General features: G+C 49.6%; 1 protein-coding gene across 1 annotated transcript in view; it reads right to left on the bottom strand.

The window, feature by feature from the left end:
* Positions 1-8,582: 8,582 nt before the first annotated feature.
* The window catches only part of DAP (death associated protein), a 63,306-nt gene continuing 54,598 nt past the window's right edge, over positions 8,583-17,290 (bottom strand). The window contains exons 3-4 of the mRNA XM_065905719.1: positions 11,439-11,481; positions 8,583-10,459 (exon numbers count right to left, since the gene is read on the bottom strand). Coding sequence (XP_065761791.1) covers positions 10,346-10,459; positions 11,439-11,481 — 157 coding nt within the window. The 3' untranslated portion in view covers positions 8,583-10,345. The remainder of the gene's footprint in view (positions 10,460-11,438; positions 11,482-17,290) is intronic.

Consider the following 17,290-nt stretch of genomic DNA (forward strand, 5'->3'; position numbering starts at 1 on the left):
GCATCTCATGCAATGACGTTTGTTTTTACTTTACCTACCTTGTGACTCTGGTATTCTAGGTACCTGGTGCAGCTAGAAGTAGAACAAAGTCACTGAGTGCCTTCAGAACCAAAGGAGGGCCAGGACGGCAGCATTCCAGCTCTAGGATCTAGGTGGTGTGGCGTCCTAGTCTAGGATCTAGGTGGCGGTACGCTCCAAGGGAAAAAAATGGCCACGCTCCCGAGGGCAAGCCTTAGTCCTTAGTTCGTCCGTGAGAGAATCAGGGAGCGGGGAGGCGCTGCGAAGGGGTGGAGGTGGAGACTACGCGAGGAGACGAGGACACAGGATGAGGACAAGGACGTGAGCTGACGCGAGGTTTGCCTTCACGAGGGTCTCCCCTCACCCACCTCAGCCTCGGCCGCTCGCTTGACAGAGGCGCTCGGTTTCCGCTTCCGCTTCCGCCTTCCCCTCCCGCTTCCGGCTTCCCCTCCGCCGCTTGTACGGATAACTCTGAGGTGAATCAGCTTGAGACACACACGATCTGTTTTGGAAAACAGGCTGCAATTGTTTGGAGAGAAGTTTCTAGACCTCCTTTTGAGTCTATTAAATCAGCTGAGCCAAGAGCCTGCACGTTTGTCCCACCCGTCCTGAGGGAGAGTATAGGGGAAGCCAACCAGAGACCATGATCTCCACTCTTCTTCGTATCGGTGACTGAGAAAACAGCCATTACACTGTCGAGCAAGGAAGAAGCTTGCTTTATCTAGAATTTTCCATTGCACCCAGGAGTGAATCTGCATCATAGCAATTTGATATCTTTTGCTCCAGGGACTGAAAAGCATACAAGCTTGAGTTACTTCAGCTGCTTCCACAAAACGTGCTCTGTCTCTGACACACATGTAACTTTTTTTTCCCCCTCATGATTCCAGGATGAGGGGAATTTGCCTTGTATTGTTCAATTGTATTACTATAAGAACAAATCACCGACTCAATGGACATGAGTTTGAGCAAACTCCAGGAGATGGTGAAGGACAGGGAAGTCTGGCTACTGCAGTCCGTGGGGTCACTAAGAGTTGGACATGACTTAGCAACTGAAAAACAACAAGAACACAACAAATAGCGTCCCCTAGCCTCCATATTGGTGATCTTTGGTCTCGATACTCTGTTTCAGGGGCTGTCCTGAATGCTGAAGGACTTTTATGAGCATCCCTGTCCTGTACTCACAAGATTCAGCTGCCAGTTTCCCCCTTTTCTCTCCAATCCCCTGTTGTGACAACCAAGTATGTCCTCAGACACCGCCCAGTGTTCTCTGGGGCTGACACTGCCCACTCCCTCCGTGAAAACTACTGCCCTTGAGATAATGAAGATCGTTACTAATACTCTAAAGCCTTCGATACATCTCTGTTCAAAGAAAGACCCAAGCGGGTTTCTGTTTAATTTACACAGAAGTTGAGTCCTTGTGCTACAAAATGTTGAATTCTTTTAGGTGACACTCACCAGCACAGAATGACAATGCTGAAATGTAATCAAAAAGCTCACTCAGGGCTTCTGGATAGAGTCCTAAATCTTCTCCAGACTATAACAGGTCATTATATCAGATTATGTGGGGTCTTTTCCAGTTGACAAATTGGATTTTTTTTAAAGCATGGCAGTTGGATTTATAATAATATTTAAGATTAAGTGGGAAGATGAGGGAAAAATTATTTTCTCTTGTCATGCATTCCCTTAATTGAATTTTAGAATGTCTGTTCGGAAGAGCAAGTTCAATGTTAGAAGGTCAGGAGTATGCCATATGGTCAAAGTAAAAACAGATCCATGATGCTCTAAGAATTCCAAGAAAAATGAACTACACTGAACTCTTGTGATGGTCTATTTTATGTGTCAACTTGACTGAGCCACAGTGCCTAGATATTTGGTCAAATATTAGGCTGGATGTTTCTATGAGGGTATTTTTGGTTGAGATTCACATTTAAACCAGTGGACTCCTGAGTGAAGCAGGTTACGTTTCATAATGTGTGTGGGCTTGAATAGAACTCAAGATTGTCCTCCCCAGAGAAGAGATAATTCTCCCAGCAGAATGCTTTTGGACTTGAATTGTGTTGGCTCTTCTCTGGGTCTCCAGCCTGCTGGCCCACCCTGAAGATTTTGGACTCATGAACCTCCACGTGGGACTTCCCAGGTGGCTCAGTGGTTAACAATCCATCTGACAATTCAGGAGACGTGCATTCAATCCCTGGGCCGAGAAGATCCCCTGGAGAAGGAAATGACAACCCCCTCCAGTATTCTTGCCTGGAGAATCCCATGGACAGAAGAGCCTGACGGGCTATAGTCCATGGGGTCACAAAGACTTGGAGATGACTGAGCAACTGAGCACTCAGTGACCATGGGCCTCCATAGTCACATGAGCCAATTCCTTAAATCTCTTTGTCTATCCATCTGTTGTGCTGCAGTCCATGGGGTTGCAAAGAGTTGGACACGACTGAGCGACTGAACTGAATGGATACATCCATCTATCATCTATTTCTTTATGTATACTCTATCTATCCTCCATCATCTACATATTTATTTGTATCTATTCTATTTATCAATCTATCATATACCTATTTCTTTATATCTATTCTACCTATCCATGTACCATCTATATATTTATTTATATCTGTTCTTCCTGTCTATCGTCTATCTGTCGTCTATCTGTCATCTCTCGGTTGCCTGTCTTCTGCTGGGTCTGTTTCCCTGGAGAACCTCAGCCAATACAATTGAGGCTATTTCAAGTACTCAAAACTTCCTGGTTAACTGCCACCACCCACTCACTCCCTCTCCGTTCTTCAGGAGCATATGGCTATAGATATCTCCTGGGAAGGTTACGAAATGCCTGTCTTTTTTTGTTTTGTTTTCATTTTTACACTGCAGAGGCAGCAGGATGTCAACTCTTGGGGAAGAAAAGTTTACTTTGGGGTTTATAGAGGGAAGCATTTAACCAGCACAGCAGCTGTGAAGTTAGAAAAAGCTGCAGGGTTGCAGAAGAACCCCACAGGCTGCTGAGGTAGGAGGCAGATGTTTAAAAAAGAGTTCATTAATTACGAACACTTTGGGTCTGGCACTATCTCCCACCCTGCAGGCTCTCCGTCGAGTCCTGCCCTTTCTCAGGGTGCCTGAGCCTGGGGCCCGCGGGGGTCAGGTGGTCCCTCCCCACCGCATGGGCTGTGGTACCTACAACCTTGCTCCTGAGTACACGCAGGCTGCTGGCCTGGGGAAGAGCCAGGACTGGGTCTGGGGGCAGGATAGTTCCAGCCTGGTGTGCACTGGTGCACACTTGAGTCAGCATTCAGCAGTGTAACCTCCGAGCAGCTTCAAAAGGCTCATCTCGGAGCCTGGTTTCCTTCGCACCTGCTTTTCAGCTCCCTCCTGGCATTGGCTTTAATTGGACAGACTCTCACGATGTCTCTCGTCTTGCATCATCAATTAACAACCTCCACAGTAATGATGATAAATGAACATAGACGGCGTGCTCACACAGCCCCAGCGGGGAGGTTCTGGAGGCTTCCTCTTGCTGGTGATGAAGCTGAGCCCAGAGAAGAAAACCCAGCTGCCCAGTGCGGGGAGGAGGGACATGGACTCTGAGGGCGCACCTCCCCTCTGGGACTGCGTCGGTGGGGCTGATCCTGACCCTGGTTTGAGGATGCAGCTGAGCGTCCTCTGAAGCAGACAGGCATCAATGCCACAGACATGGACCTGAGGACCAACCCAAGTTCCTTTCTCTGGCCTCAGACAGGAACTCTCCCAGGGCTTCTCATTCCTTTGGGAGGGCACGTGCCAAAAAGTGAACTGGTCTCCCCAGGTCGGGCCAGGCAGCAGAGGCCCAGCGGGGACTTGGCATGAGGATGTCTGTTTCTTGGTGCCCTGGGTGGGTCTTAGGCTCAGCGGCAGCAGCTGGGCAAGCTGGAGGCACTGGAAAATGGCATGTTCCTCTCTGGCCCCTCCCAGGGCTGGACTCCTTCCAGTAACACTTGTAAGTTACAAGCACATTTCTTGCTGAAACCATTCAAAGGCTGAGCTTTGTACCAGGGTGACATGGGCCCCAACAGAGACCGGGGCATAGCATGCAGGAGCCGGGGCAGAAGGCAGCCTGGTCGACCTTGGGGTCACACGGGATCCCCAGGGGGTCCTTTGGTTCCCAGGGTGCCCATCCCTGCTCCTCGGGTCTCACGGCGCCTCCTGTCTCCTCTGTGTTTCCTCACTGCTCCTCCTGCACACCATCCAGAGTGGCAATGAGCCAACCATCTCCTTCTGGAATCTTCTCTCCCTGCTAGCCCACAATCTCAGCATTGCACAGTTCCAGCATGCTGTCCATGTTGAAAACCCTGTTCTACTGAAACTGGTTTCCCTATTAACCAGGGGGTTAATGCCCGCAATTTTCTTTTCATCTCTACAAAACTCTGTGTACACAGTGGCCCAATTAGACAGGTGAAGGACTGAGATCCAGAGATGCTGATTGAGAAACTTCTCACCCCAACAGGGGCCAGGTTGGAACCAGGCAGGTGTGAGGTGGACTATACAGTCCTCGGGAACTTTCCAGGCCAGAATACTGGAGTGGGTAGCCTTTCCCTTCTCCATGGCATTTTCCCAACCCAGGGATCGAACCCAGGTCTTCGGCATTGCAGGCAGATTCCTTACTAGCTGAGCCACCAGGGAAGCCCCCTATTCATCACCTTACACTTACTGGTATGTCAGCTCTGACTGGTATCTTTCTTAAGGATCCCGAAAGGAGTGTAAGAGTCCATGGGTCTATCGTAGTCACAGACACATGCAAGCATCCCCTCAGGTGATTTTGTTTTTTAAATTATTTTTTTTGGAGCATAGTCACTTTACAATGTTGCATTAGTTTCTCCTATACGGCAAAGTGAATCAGCCCCACACATATCCACACATCCCCTCTTTCTCGGATTTTCTTCCCTTTTAGGTCACCGCAGAGCTCTGAGTGGACAGAGGAGGCTGAAGGGCCGCAGTCCATGGGGTCGCAGAGAGTTGGACACGACTGAGCGACTGATGCACACAGAGCCCTGAAGTCCCCGGCACCTTACAGTGAAGTTCTCATTAGTTATGCTTTCTACACAGAATTAGTGGTGTACACCTGTCAATCCCAACCTCCCAGTTACTCCCACCCCAACTCCTTTCCCCTTCTTAGTGGCCATATATCTGTCTGTCTGTATATTTCTGTTTTGCAAATAAGACCCATCTATACCATTTTTCTTCCCTGGTGGTTCAGATGGTAAAGCGTCTGCCTATAATGTGGGAGACCCAGGTTTGATCCCTGGGTCAGGAAGATCCCCTGGAGAAGGAAATGGCAACCCACTCCAGTACTCTTGCCTGGAAAATCCCATGGATGGAGGAGCCTGGTAGGTTACCGTCCACAGGGCCGCAAAGAGTCAGACACGACTGAGCGACTTCACCTTCACCACTTTTCTAGATTCCACATATATGCATTAATGTCCACTATTTGTTTTCTCTTTCTGACTTACCTCACTCTGTGTGACAGCCTCTAGGCCCATCCTCAGTTATTTCAGAACATTTCTATCACCTCAGAAAGGAGTCCTGTTTCCTTAAGTTCTCACCCCCTGTATCCTGCCTGTCCCCCAACCCCCAGCACTGTGCAGTCACTGTCTCTAGATGTCTCCCTATTGTGGACACTTCATGTAAATAGAATCCTATAGTACATGGTCTTTTGTGGCTGGCTTCTTTCACTGAGCATAATATTCTCAAGGTTCACTCATATTGTCCCATAGATCAGTATTGCATTCGTTTGCATGGCCAAATAATGGAATGATATTTACAATGGAGTAATATTCCATTTGTGTGTATGTGTGTATATAACATTTTATGTATTCACTCCTCAGTTGATGGACCTATTTGGGTTGTTTCTACCTTTTGGCTATTATATATAATGCTACCCTAAACATCTGTGTACAAATTCTTGCAAAGACATGTGTTTTCATTTATTTGGGGGTATATACAGAGGAATAACATGCTGGGTCACACAGTAATTGTTTTAATTGTTTGAGGAACTGCCAGCCTGTTTTCCCAAGTGGCCGCACCGTTTTTCATTCTCTGTATGAGTCACTGTGCATGGGTTTAATTTCCCCACATTTTTATCAAGGCTTATTATTTGGACTTTTGATCCCTGCCATCTCTGTGGGTGTGAATGGGTCGCTCACTGTCTCGATTTGCATCTCTCCGGTGACTGTTGATCTCGAGCATTTTTCGGATGCCTATTGGCCCTCTGTGTATCTTCCCTGGACAAGTGTCGGCTAACGGTGGCTTTTGACCCTGGGTAGTGAGCTTCAGTCTCAGTCTTCCCATCTGTGAAATGGGCTGACCACTGCCCGTGGATCACTCTTACAGAAGATACGATATGTGCTATTGGGACATAGTGACTTTGACCTGAGGATGCATGCAGCAGAGAGCTGCGATCTCAGGAGCTACTAGAACTGGGGGTGAATGCCCCCCCCACCATGGCCTGGGTGACTTATCCCTTGGCACTTCTGCCCTGCTCTCTTTCGGGTCCCCCAACACACAGGCTTTGGCTACTCTATGCCCAGCAACACTGTAACAATCTGTAGTGGGCAAAACTTTCTCACAGTAAAGCTCAAGAAACCAATTGACCAGATGAACAGCTATTCCAACAGTGTGAGCTGGGAGCAGGGTTTCCGGCTTTTCATCTTGTGGCTGAGGTCCTGAATTGAATAGTGTCCCCCCGAGAAGATAGATAGTTCAGGTTCTGAGTCCCAGGGTCCATGAACACAACCTTATCTGGAATTAGGGTTCTTGCAGATTTGATTTGTTGAGGTGAGGTCATCTAGGTGGGCTTCTCTGATGGCTCAGATGATAAGGAATCTGTCTGCAATGCAGGAGACCTGGGTCCAACCCCTGGGTTGGGAAGATCCCCTGGAGATGGAAATGGCAACCCACCCCAGTATTCTTGCCTGGAGAATCCCATGGACAGAGGAGCCTGGCGGGCTACAGCCCACAGAGTGGCAAAGAGTAGGACATGACTAAAAGACTAATGCTTCCAGTTTTCACACTGGATGGGGGTGGCTCTGGTCCAGTGACTGCCATCCTTAGAAGAAGAGGGAAGTTTGGACACAGACATGCAGGAAGGTTTCCACCTTAAAAACAGAAACAAAGACTCGGTTTGAGTTGCAACAAGTCAATGATCACTAGGCACTGCCAGGAAGAGGAAGAGGCCAAGAATTATTGCCCCTGGAGATTCTGGCGGAAGGCGGCCCTGCCCACACCTTCACTGCAAATTTCTAGGCTTCAGGACCAGGAAGTCACGCATTTCCACTGTTTTCAGCCACCCAGTCTGGGGTACTTTGTTATGGTGGTGACTAACAAATGCAGGTGACGATGTTCGTGACGATGTGGAACACCCTGGAGGCAATTCTGCTCCACGTTTGTTATGTGGTTGGTATTTCTGTTTGTGTCTGTGTTAGTGACTCAGTTGTGTCCCACTCTTTGTGATCCTGTGGACTGTAGCCCGCCAGGCTCCTCTGTCCATGTGATTCTCCAGGCAAGAATACTGGAGTGGGTGGCCATGCCCTCCTCCAGGGGATCTTCCCAACTCAGGGATTAAACCCGGGTCTCCTGCATCGCAGGCGGATTCTTTACCCTCTGAGACATCAGGGAAGCCCTTCATAGTCATATAGTAACTAGATATAATCATGAGTGTAATAAATGGTGGAAGACCTGTGGCTCTTATCATTCTCAGGTCTGCTAAGACACAGATCATTCTGAGAAATAATATAAACTTTGGAAGAAGGCAGGCTGCATTCTCTAAGTGGAGGGTCTGGGTCCTAGTGAGTCATAGCAGTGTTTGGTAACCTCCTCCCAACAAATGTCTACACAAACATTTCTCAGAAGTCTACATGGCCTGGTAAGTCAATGTTATGTACCTAGGACAACTCTCTACACAGTGACACTAAATGCACAAGACCCTCATTCTGTCCTCAACTTAGACAGGGAGGTGGAGGCGTGAATGCAAAGAGCAGCATCCAGAGGTGACATCAGGGGCTGAGGGGAGGCCAGAGCTGGGGACACAGCCTCTGGCCATGCGTGCCTTCCCCCGGCTCAGGGCCACCAAGCTGCCCTGTCCTTCTAGGGTGAAAACAGGTCAGGGTCCCTCCCAGCCCACATCTGTAGTCTGACTCTGGATCTCGAAGCTAATAATTATGATTATTTTCTCATCCTGCTCATAAGGGTTCCAGGGGATCTTTGGATAAATTAGGTGAATGTCTTATTTGTCAAATGCTGCTCACAGCCACCCCTGGGCTTACTACTAATCATTCTTCCCAAGTCTGTTCCCAAAGGACCTTCCAAGCACAGGGCCAGCTGCTCGGCCCAAGGAGTACATTTTAATCCACCACATTAAAGCTTTTCCACTTTATGACATTTCAAAGGAGGCGATTAGACTCAAGGCGCCAGGTGTCCAATAGTTTGGCTTTGTGTCTGGGAAACAATTTGTGAACATACTCCTTATTTTTGCATGTTCGTATTTCTTTTGAAACCATCTGGCAACCCTAGCGAGATGAGAAAGAACAATCTCTGAGATATAAGAGAAAACAAACCACGCAGGAGCTTTATTAGAATGATTATTCTTGAAGTTAACCATGGATAAATTCGTTCAGGGGAACAATTTGCTTTCAGTGATCGGGAGCCCACAGATACACGCCAGATGTAGCTAAAGGGACAAGAAAAATGCACAGCACGGCACTCCTGGATGAAGCACTACCAGGTGTCAAGGATGAGCCTTCATCTGCACAGCAGAGGGTGCAGCGGTCCACAGACTGACCCGGCGCTGCCTGCTCTCAGGATCCCTCAGAGATGCCGGCTCCAGGAGGTAGCCAGGAGGAGGCTACACACCCAGGCGGCATCTCCAAAAGCCAGCCTCTGTTTATAGCAACATCTCAGCGACTAAGAAATACGAGATGTGACTACGCACTGCCGTGAGTGTGAGACCTTGGCTCCAAAAGTCAATGAGACGGGAAACCAAACGTTGCCTTTAAGATGTGAAGCAGGGCTGGCTTTTCCCTTAGAGAGGGGCAAAAGCTAGGTCTGTGTCACCTTTACCAACCGTGGACATGGAGTTGGAAAGTGTCAGAGGGGCTGTGGGGTGCCTGCTGCCCCCATTGCGGATCTGCTGCAAGAACTACACTGGCAAGTGGGATAGTCAGGCCACACCAGCTCCCAAAGCGCTTGCTCCGGGAGATCTGAACATGTGCCTTTCAGAAAAGCAGGGCACCCAATTGCTGTAAGCAGTCTAGGGCAGCTCTGGGTGGGAAACCTGGGCAGAAAGCGTAGGATAATCTGAGATGCCCAAGTGAACGGTGCCCTAGGGCAGAGGGTGTTCTGACACTTCGACTGACTAACAAGCAGGCTTTTCTAGCTCCAGTGGTGATGTGATGCTTCTACTTTTCCCTCGGGGAGCAAAGGCAGGTTTTTATCTTTCCCTGTGGTCAATGCTTTTGCTTTACCGTTCCAGGGTTATCCATGTGTCTATTCTTCCACCTGGTCAGGGATCACTCCGAGAACTTCAAAGCAGTTCTCGAGGTGATCACTGAAAAAATGAAGTTTCGCCTTGATATCCTGGCACGCCTGTGTGGATGGTGGGGCCGTGCGGGGCTTGGGACCCACACTGAGAAATTTCAGTCTGGAAGTATTCCCTTTGGGCAAAATTTTTCAGCCAGATGACTCCTGGAATAAAAGAGCCTCTTCAGAGCTGTAGGCTCTTCTCTGGCTGTTCTGGGAGAGCGTGGTGTCGCCCCGTGATCTGAGCCCTCGTCACACAAGGGAGGGAAATTCAGTGACGCTGTTGTCTATTGCAGTATCCTCCCTACTCAGGTTTTCTGTAATTAGCGCCTTCATCTCTTTCTCTTCCCTCTAGGTGTTAAGATTTGATTGTCCTATGACTAAAAAGCATGCAATGATTGAGCTTTCCCCTGACCTTAATCTAATCCTCCTAGATTTGTGCCTGCTAATTTTTAAGACCACTGGCAGGGCAACTGATGAACCAGAACTGAAGCTAAACTGGGAACAACGTCACTTCACTCGGGTCTTAGTAATTTCTGCTCAGGGCACAGAGAGAGGCGTGATAGTCCTCGAGCGACACCAGCCAGGACTCCCTGGAAATGAGGATTGGGGGTCTGATTCTAGTTTTAGAGCTGGAAATTGAAGGCAAAGGAAGGGGCACTTTGCTTTGTCTCAGATTTCCCAGTGTGGCAGTGTTTTGAGGAAGATGCCAGTTCTCTTTGCCGGAGGAAATACCAAGTGTCGGGGAACCGAGGCGTGCCTGGTGAGGGCGCTGGGTCCTTGCTGGTCACTTGCGAGGCTGCTGGATATGCTGGGTCCTCGGGGAGGGGTGTCTGTCTATGGAGGCGTGGGGCTTCTGGTGGGCCACCTGGGCGGCCGCTGGGGGGAAGTCCTTGTCGCCCTGCGGGAAGACACAGAAAGCACTGGCTCAAAGCACTGTCTCATCAACCGTGGACAGCTGGGTGAGGTCACGCACGCCTGTCTGCCCAGTCACGCCTGACTCTGTGACCCACGGACTGTAGCCCACCAGGCTCCTCCATCCATGGGATGCCCCGGGCAAAAACACTGGAGCGGGAGCCATTTCCTTCCTCCAGGGGATCTTCCTGACCCAGGGACTGAACATGTGTCTCCTGCATTGCAGGCGGATGCCGCCAGGGAAGCCTGAGTAAGTTCATGAGCAAGACCCAAAGCCGGCATTCTCTGGCTTGCCTGTGCGAGTGGGTGGGTGGTGGAGTGGAGAACCTGTTGGAAGGTGGAAACCCATCTCCTAGGACTGGGGGGTGGTCCTGAGGCTTTCTGGGGAGCTCAAAGGGGCACAAAGACCCATGTACCTTCCAGAAGGTGAGAAAGCTCGCCATCTCTGCCCTCATGCCAGGGGCTCAGGCACCACACGACTCACTCAGAACTTAAGCTCAGGTGTTGGGTGGCTTTCTTCTGCTAGAGCAGTCCTTGTGGTTGTTTTGAATCCCATGGACAGAGGAACCTGGTGGGCTATAGTCCATGGGGTCACAAAAGAGCTGAACCCGACTTAGCGACTAAAACTTCACAGGTATCACCGTGTAATTCTTATTTCAAATCTCTTCAACCATTAAAAAAATGTAAAAACATTGTCAGCTCACAGATCCCCCAGAAACCCTTTGGCCTGTGGACAGTCTACTGACCCTGGTCCAGTCTAAGGAGAAAGAAGACAGCAGAGGGTGGAGGAGAGGCAGGCAGGTGCTGTGGGCTCTTCCTGGCTACCACCCCGTCTGTCCCTGACCACAGAAGCAATTAAGAGCCCCCAACCCCCCGGCTCCCGGGTGGGTGCGTGGGGTGGAGTAAGGACGGGAGGAATCAGGAGATCACGCGCTGAGACCCCGAAATGACGAAAGGGCGCTTACCCGGGCAATGACTCCGGAGATAAACACGGTCGGCTTGGGCGGACTGGAAGACAAGAAGGAAAAGACATGGACCACCATGACTCACAGGGAGGAACACACAGGTGATGCGAATGGGGAGGCTGACTTCGTGACCGCATGACAAGCAAGGAGCCCCCGGAGGGCGGCGGGAGCACGCCTCTTCCCGTTATTTCCTCACCCGCTGGCGCCGTCCTCTGGACACCCGGGGGTCCCCTTCTTCCTGAGGCTGAGCTCAGGCAGAGAGGGAGAACGCTGTAGCAGAGGACGTGTCGCTGAAAAGCACTCTGTTTTTGGCTAGTCCTTCAGCTAACTGTGGGCGAGCCCAGTGGCTTTGGTCTCAGCAGACTGTGAACCTGGGTGCTCCCTGGAGCAGGGAAGGGGCAGGGTCACAGAGGATGAACAGGAGACTCCAGGCAAGGGGCCTCCGGTCCTCTGGGCTGCGAGGTGCTCTCCTGCCAGAGTCCTCAGCTTCCAGAAGCTTCTAACGGGTGAGATTCCCAGAGCCGATCGATGCAAGGCTCTTGGCCCTCTGGGATGCCAAGTATTAAAAACGTAAGGTTCATGCTTCCACTGCAGGTGGCACGGGTTTGATCCCTCGTTAGGGAACTGAGGGGATTCCCTGGTGGCTCAGATGGTAAAGAATCTGCCCACAATGAGGAGACTCAGGATCGATCCCTGAGTCAGGAAGACCCCCGGGGGACGGCATGGCAAGCCCCTCCAGTATTGTTGCCTGAGAAATCCCAGGGACAGAGGAGCCTGGTGGGCTACAGTCCATGGGGTCAGAGAAGAGTCAGACAAGACTCAGAGACTAACACTTTCACTTCACTGTCTTAGGGAACTAAGGTCCTGCATGCCCCATGGTGTAGTCAAAAAAATTAAAAAAAGAAAAGAAAAAGTAAGGTCCTTGTGAAGCTCTTGCTATTTTTTTTACACTCTTTCATCATACTGAGTTGACCCACCCTGTCACCAATACTGAGGGAACAGGAGTTAGGATGAAAGCAGTACATGTTCATTGTTCAAAAGCAACAAGCCAAGCACATTAAAATCACTTGCAGTTCTACCACCTGGAGAGAACTACTGTTAATGTATGGGATGTCCTTCCAGCCTTCCTTTCTGTGGACAGAGAGATGCACTTGTTTCCTTATTACGTTTCCTTCTGTCTTACCAAAAGAGTCACCTTGTTTTGTAGTCTGCATTCAGCACTTAGTATCTGGTGAGCATACTTCTAAGATATTAAAAATTCTTCTATGGGTTCAGTATGTTGGGTCAAGAAGATCCCCTGGAGGAGGGCGTGGCAAGTCACTCCAGTATTCTTGCCTGTAGAATCCCATGGACAGAGGAGCCTGGCAGGCTACTGTCCATGGGGTTGCAAGAGTAGGACATGGCTGAGGTTACTTAGCACACACACACATGCCTTTATAAAAATAACTGCATGTGTCATAGTTTAGAAGCGTCAGGACACAGTCACAGGCAGTACACAGGTGCTCAAGCCTCCGAAATGTCTCAGTGAGAGATGAGGGGACCCGGAAGCTGTTAGGTGAATGCAAGGTCGGCCAGTCAGGGTGGAAAGTTGGGTGAGGGCAGCTCTCAGAAGTTGGTGGCTTGGCTTACGGCTGGTCCTGTGGGCAGGCAGAGCGGAATCGTCACCCCTGAGCTGCCCAGCCCGCCTCCCACCAGCTCTGCTGCTCCACCCTGGAAGGAAATCATTCGTTTTAGCTTTCTTTTGCTGCTGGCAAAAGTCCCAGCATTCAGAAAGTTCATTGTTTACATCCCCAGGTCAGCTCAGTCGCTCAGTCGTGTTCGACTCTCTGCGACCCCAGGGACCGCAGCACGCCAGGCCTCCCTGTCCATCACCAACTCCCAGAGTTCACTCAAACTCATGTCCATTGAGTCGGTGATGCCATCCAGCCATCTCATTCTCTGTCTTCTACTTCTCCTCCTGCCTTCAACCTTTCCCAGCATCAGGGTCTTTTCCAATGAGTCAGTTCTTCGCATGAGGTGGCCAAAGGATTGGAGTTTCAGCTTCAGCATCAGTCCTTTCAGTGAATTTTCAGGACTGATTTCCTTTAGGATGGACTGGCTGGATCTCCTTGCTGTCCAAGGGACTCTCAACAATCTTCTCCAACACCACAGTTCAAAAGTACCAATTCTTCAATGCTCAGCTTTCTTTATAGTCCAACTCTCACATCCATACATGACTACTGTATAGCTTTGAATAGACAGACCTTTGTTGGCAAAGTAATGTTTCTCCTTTTTAATATGCTGTCTAGATTGGTCATAGCTTTTCTTCCAAGGAGCGAGTGTCTTTTAATCCCAAAGAGTTTAGCAAAAGCATCTGAAATTCCCCCAAGTAATTTCTGTTGCTCCATGAGACTAAGGACTTCACGTCCTACTAAGCAGCACAGAAATGTTCCCTACATGATGCTGGTTTTGTTTTATTTAGCTTTTGTGGTTGGTTAACTGGGTTTTTTTTTTTTTTTTACAAATATGGCTTGGCTATGGAATCAACAGCCAACCAGGGATGAGTAAGTTTTGCCCAAGTTTAAGTCTCTGATGTCATTATGTTTGGATTTGTCTGGAATCCAAGCACACCCTGCCTTGACTGCTCCAAATCACCCACCAGCTCCGCCTCCAGGGATTTCACGGCCAAGGGTTTCCCATTGGAAGCTTGAGAACCATGCTCTGGATTCTAATATTTTGGAGGACGCATCGAATGGCTTTCCACAGCGTTTCCACATCTTAGATTCCCACCAGCAATGCATATGGGCTCAATTTCTCCACGGGCTCACCACTTTTAAAAAAATTATAGATTTATTTATTTAATTTATTCATTTGTTGGGGCGGGTCTTAGCTACAGGACTTGGGATCCTCCATCTTCTCTGCGGCATGCAGGAGCTTTCAGTTGCAGCACTTGGGATCTAGTTCCCTGTTGTTGGTCAGTCGCTGAGTCGTGTCTGACGCTTTGCAATCCCATGGACTGCAGCACTCCAGGCTTCCCTGTTTTTCGCTATCTCCCAGTCATCCAGCCATCTCATCCTCTGTCGTCCCCTTCTCCTCCTGCCTTCAATCTTTCCCAGCATCAGGGTCTTTTCCAGTGAATCAGTTCTTCCCATCAGGGGCCAAAGCACTGGAGCTTCAGCTTCAGCACCAGTCCTTCCAATGAATATTCAGGCTGACTTTCTTTAGGATGGACCGGTTAGATCTCTGACCAGTCTCAAACCTATGTTCCCTGCTTTGAGAGCTCAGAGCCTTGGCCACTGGACCACCAGGGAAGCCCCCTCACCACGAATTAGTTCCTGTTATTTATTTATTTATTTTTTGATAGAAGTCATCTCAGTGGGTGTGAAGTGGTATTTCATTGTGATTAGATAGATGTAGCAAGTAATTTTAAGAATAAGCTTTCTTACGGCAGGGAATAATAAACATCTGTATTGATCATTCAAGATCTTTAAAGCATAAAATCCACTGCCCGCAACAAAGTCCAAGCTCCTCTAAAACCCTGAAAAGGCCCTAAGGACCGTAAGGACACGCGGCAAGTGCCTGGACAAAGGCGACGGACTGGAGGCTGGCCCCCGAGTCTCATCTAGGAGCGACCTCTGCTTTCACACGTCGGGCAGAGTGTGTGTGCAGTGCCGGTTTTCAGCAGACTTAGTCTTTTCCATCTTCAATTAACAGCATCTCAAACTGGTCAGTCATTGTCTATTACCTTCCTGTAGTAAAAGCATTCTCTAAACTCCTTGAGACATGGTAGCTTAAATTCACAAACCCCAGTAAAGCGTGTGCACTCGAAGCTGTGTTTGCAAAAACACACTTGTTTTAAATTCCATTAGGGTTCCATGTGAAGCATAACCTACATTTCCAAGATTCTATAAACTGTGAGAGCGGCTTTGAGGATTTATTTAATCTGATGAGAATCATTCTGACAGATGTTGATTTGAAGAAGCAACATTACTTTCACGAAACAGAGACGGTGAAAAATATCGTTCCTGCCCTCCCCACATCCTCAGGCCTTTCCAGTCTTTGAAAACCATACTATTTAAATTTAAAGGAACCACAAACCTGATGGAATTAGCTGGAATTAGAGCCCCTGAAACCCTCCCAGCCTCATGGGGTCACACAGAGTCAGACACGACTGAAGTGACTTAGCATGCATGCGTGCATCAGAGAAGGAAATGGCAACCCACTCCAGTATTCTTGCTGGGAGAATCCCAGGGACAGAGGAGCCTGGTGGGCTGCTGTCCATGGGGCCGCACAGAGTCAGACACGACTGAAGCGACTTAGCAGCAGCAGCCCTCCCATACGTCAGCAGAAACCGCAGCTCTCTCACACTTGGCTTGTGAAGCTGCCAAACGTTTGATGCACGTGGGTTTCCAGTATCCACCTGCCAATATGTGTTAGGTGCTCAGTCGTGTCCGACTCTTTATGACCCCCTGGACTGTAGCCCACCAGGCTCCTCTGACCATGGGATTTCCCAGGCAAGAATCCTGGAGTGGGTTGCCATTTCCTTTTCCAGAGGGATCTGCCCAATCCAGGGATCGAACCCGGGTCTCCTGCATTGAAGATGGATTCTTTACCTGCTGAGCCATCTGGGAAGCCCGGCTTACAGGTGAGGGGACAGTAAATCAGAGAGGTCCATAAGTCACCTGAGGCCTGCACAGCAGATACGCGCTCTGAGCCAGACTTGGAACAAGGGCAGCCCAGAGCGTTAGCCTGTTGCCCTCATTTCAGGGCTGAGAACTGGGTCATGCAACAGGCTCTATTTTTAGGTTCTGGATTTTACACACGATTTAGAGGTGCAGATTTTTCACATAAGTAATCTACATGCAGTCAGAGGATTCGTTATCCAGGCAGACAGTACAAGGTATTCAAATCGGCCTCCGCACTTCCTTTCTGACTTGGTAATGGATTCTTTCCCTTGAAAACCATCATTTATGTCTCTAGCACTTAACTAGGGCATGGAGCACTTCCATATAGGTTATTAATGCATCTGATGCTCTTCAGCAGGTGCTAGACCTCTGTTACAGGTGAAGGCACGTCGACTGGGAAAGGCTGAACCTTGTCCATGGTCCTTGGAAGTGCAGCCTGGAGGACGCAGGTCTGGGCCCCTCAGCTCCGTGCTCTGTGTTGGTTCACGGGCCCCACCGTTGCCCACATCTCAGCTCCCAAGCTTCAGGAACAAAGCAGTTTCAAACTATCCATTGAGTCAAAATGCAGTCTACACGGCCTAAGAAGGAGGCCCAGAGGAAGGTGGCAGGTGGATGCCAGTTGAGTGTGGGTTCTGATGTCAAACCATCCCAACTCTGCCAATGATTGGTGGGTGGGCTGGCATCTGACCTTCTGAGGCTCAGTTTCCTCATCTGTAAAATGGGTGGCAGTGGACCTTCTCTCACCAGGTACTACACATACACACGCTGCTTAGCACATAGCAAGTACTGGCAAAAAGAGGATCTGAGATACATACACAGATGTCACCAAACCATGGACTTGAAGAAAAAAAGCCCTCTGGGTCCTCAGTCGGATTCCTGTCTAACCCGATCGGAACAGACTGCTTGTTAGTTTCCCAGCCCATGGAAGACTGGAAGCAAGCCTGGACAGTGATAAGGCCACATGAGCTTAATTAAGGTGGGGCGGCTGCCCTGCAGCGGGTGGCTCTACCCAGCCCACCAGCTACTCATCCACCCCCAGCTGTGGTCACAGCACAGGAAGCAAGCTGGGAAGGAAGCTGCTGGGGACGCCGGAAGTGGTGGCGGGAGCACCGTCATGTCGGCTACGTGGGGACCTGGGAGCCATCATCACGTGATGCTCCACCCTTCCCGGTGAGAAAGCACGTGAAT

This window comes from Muntiacus reevesi, chromosome 14, assembly GCF_963930625.1.
Source record: "Muntiacus reevesi chromosome 14, mMunRee1.1, whole genome shotgun sequence".
In the NCBI taxonomy this organism is placed as follows: domain Eukaryota; kingdom Metazoa; phylum Chordata; class Mammalia; order Artiodactyla; family Cervidae; genus Muntiacus; species Muntiacus reevesi.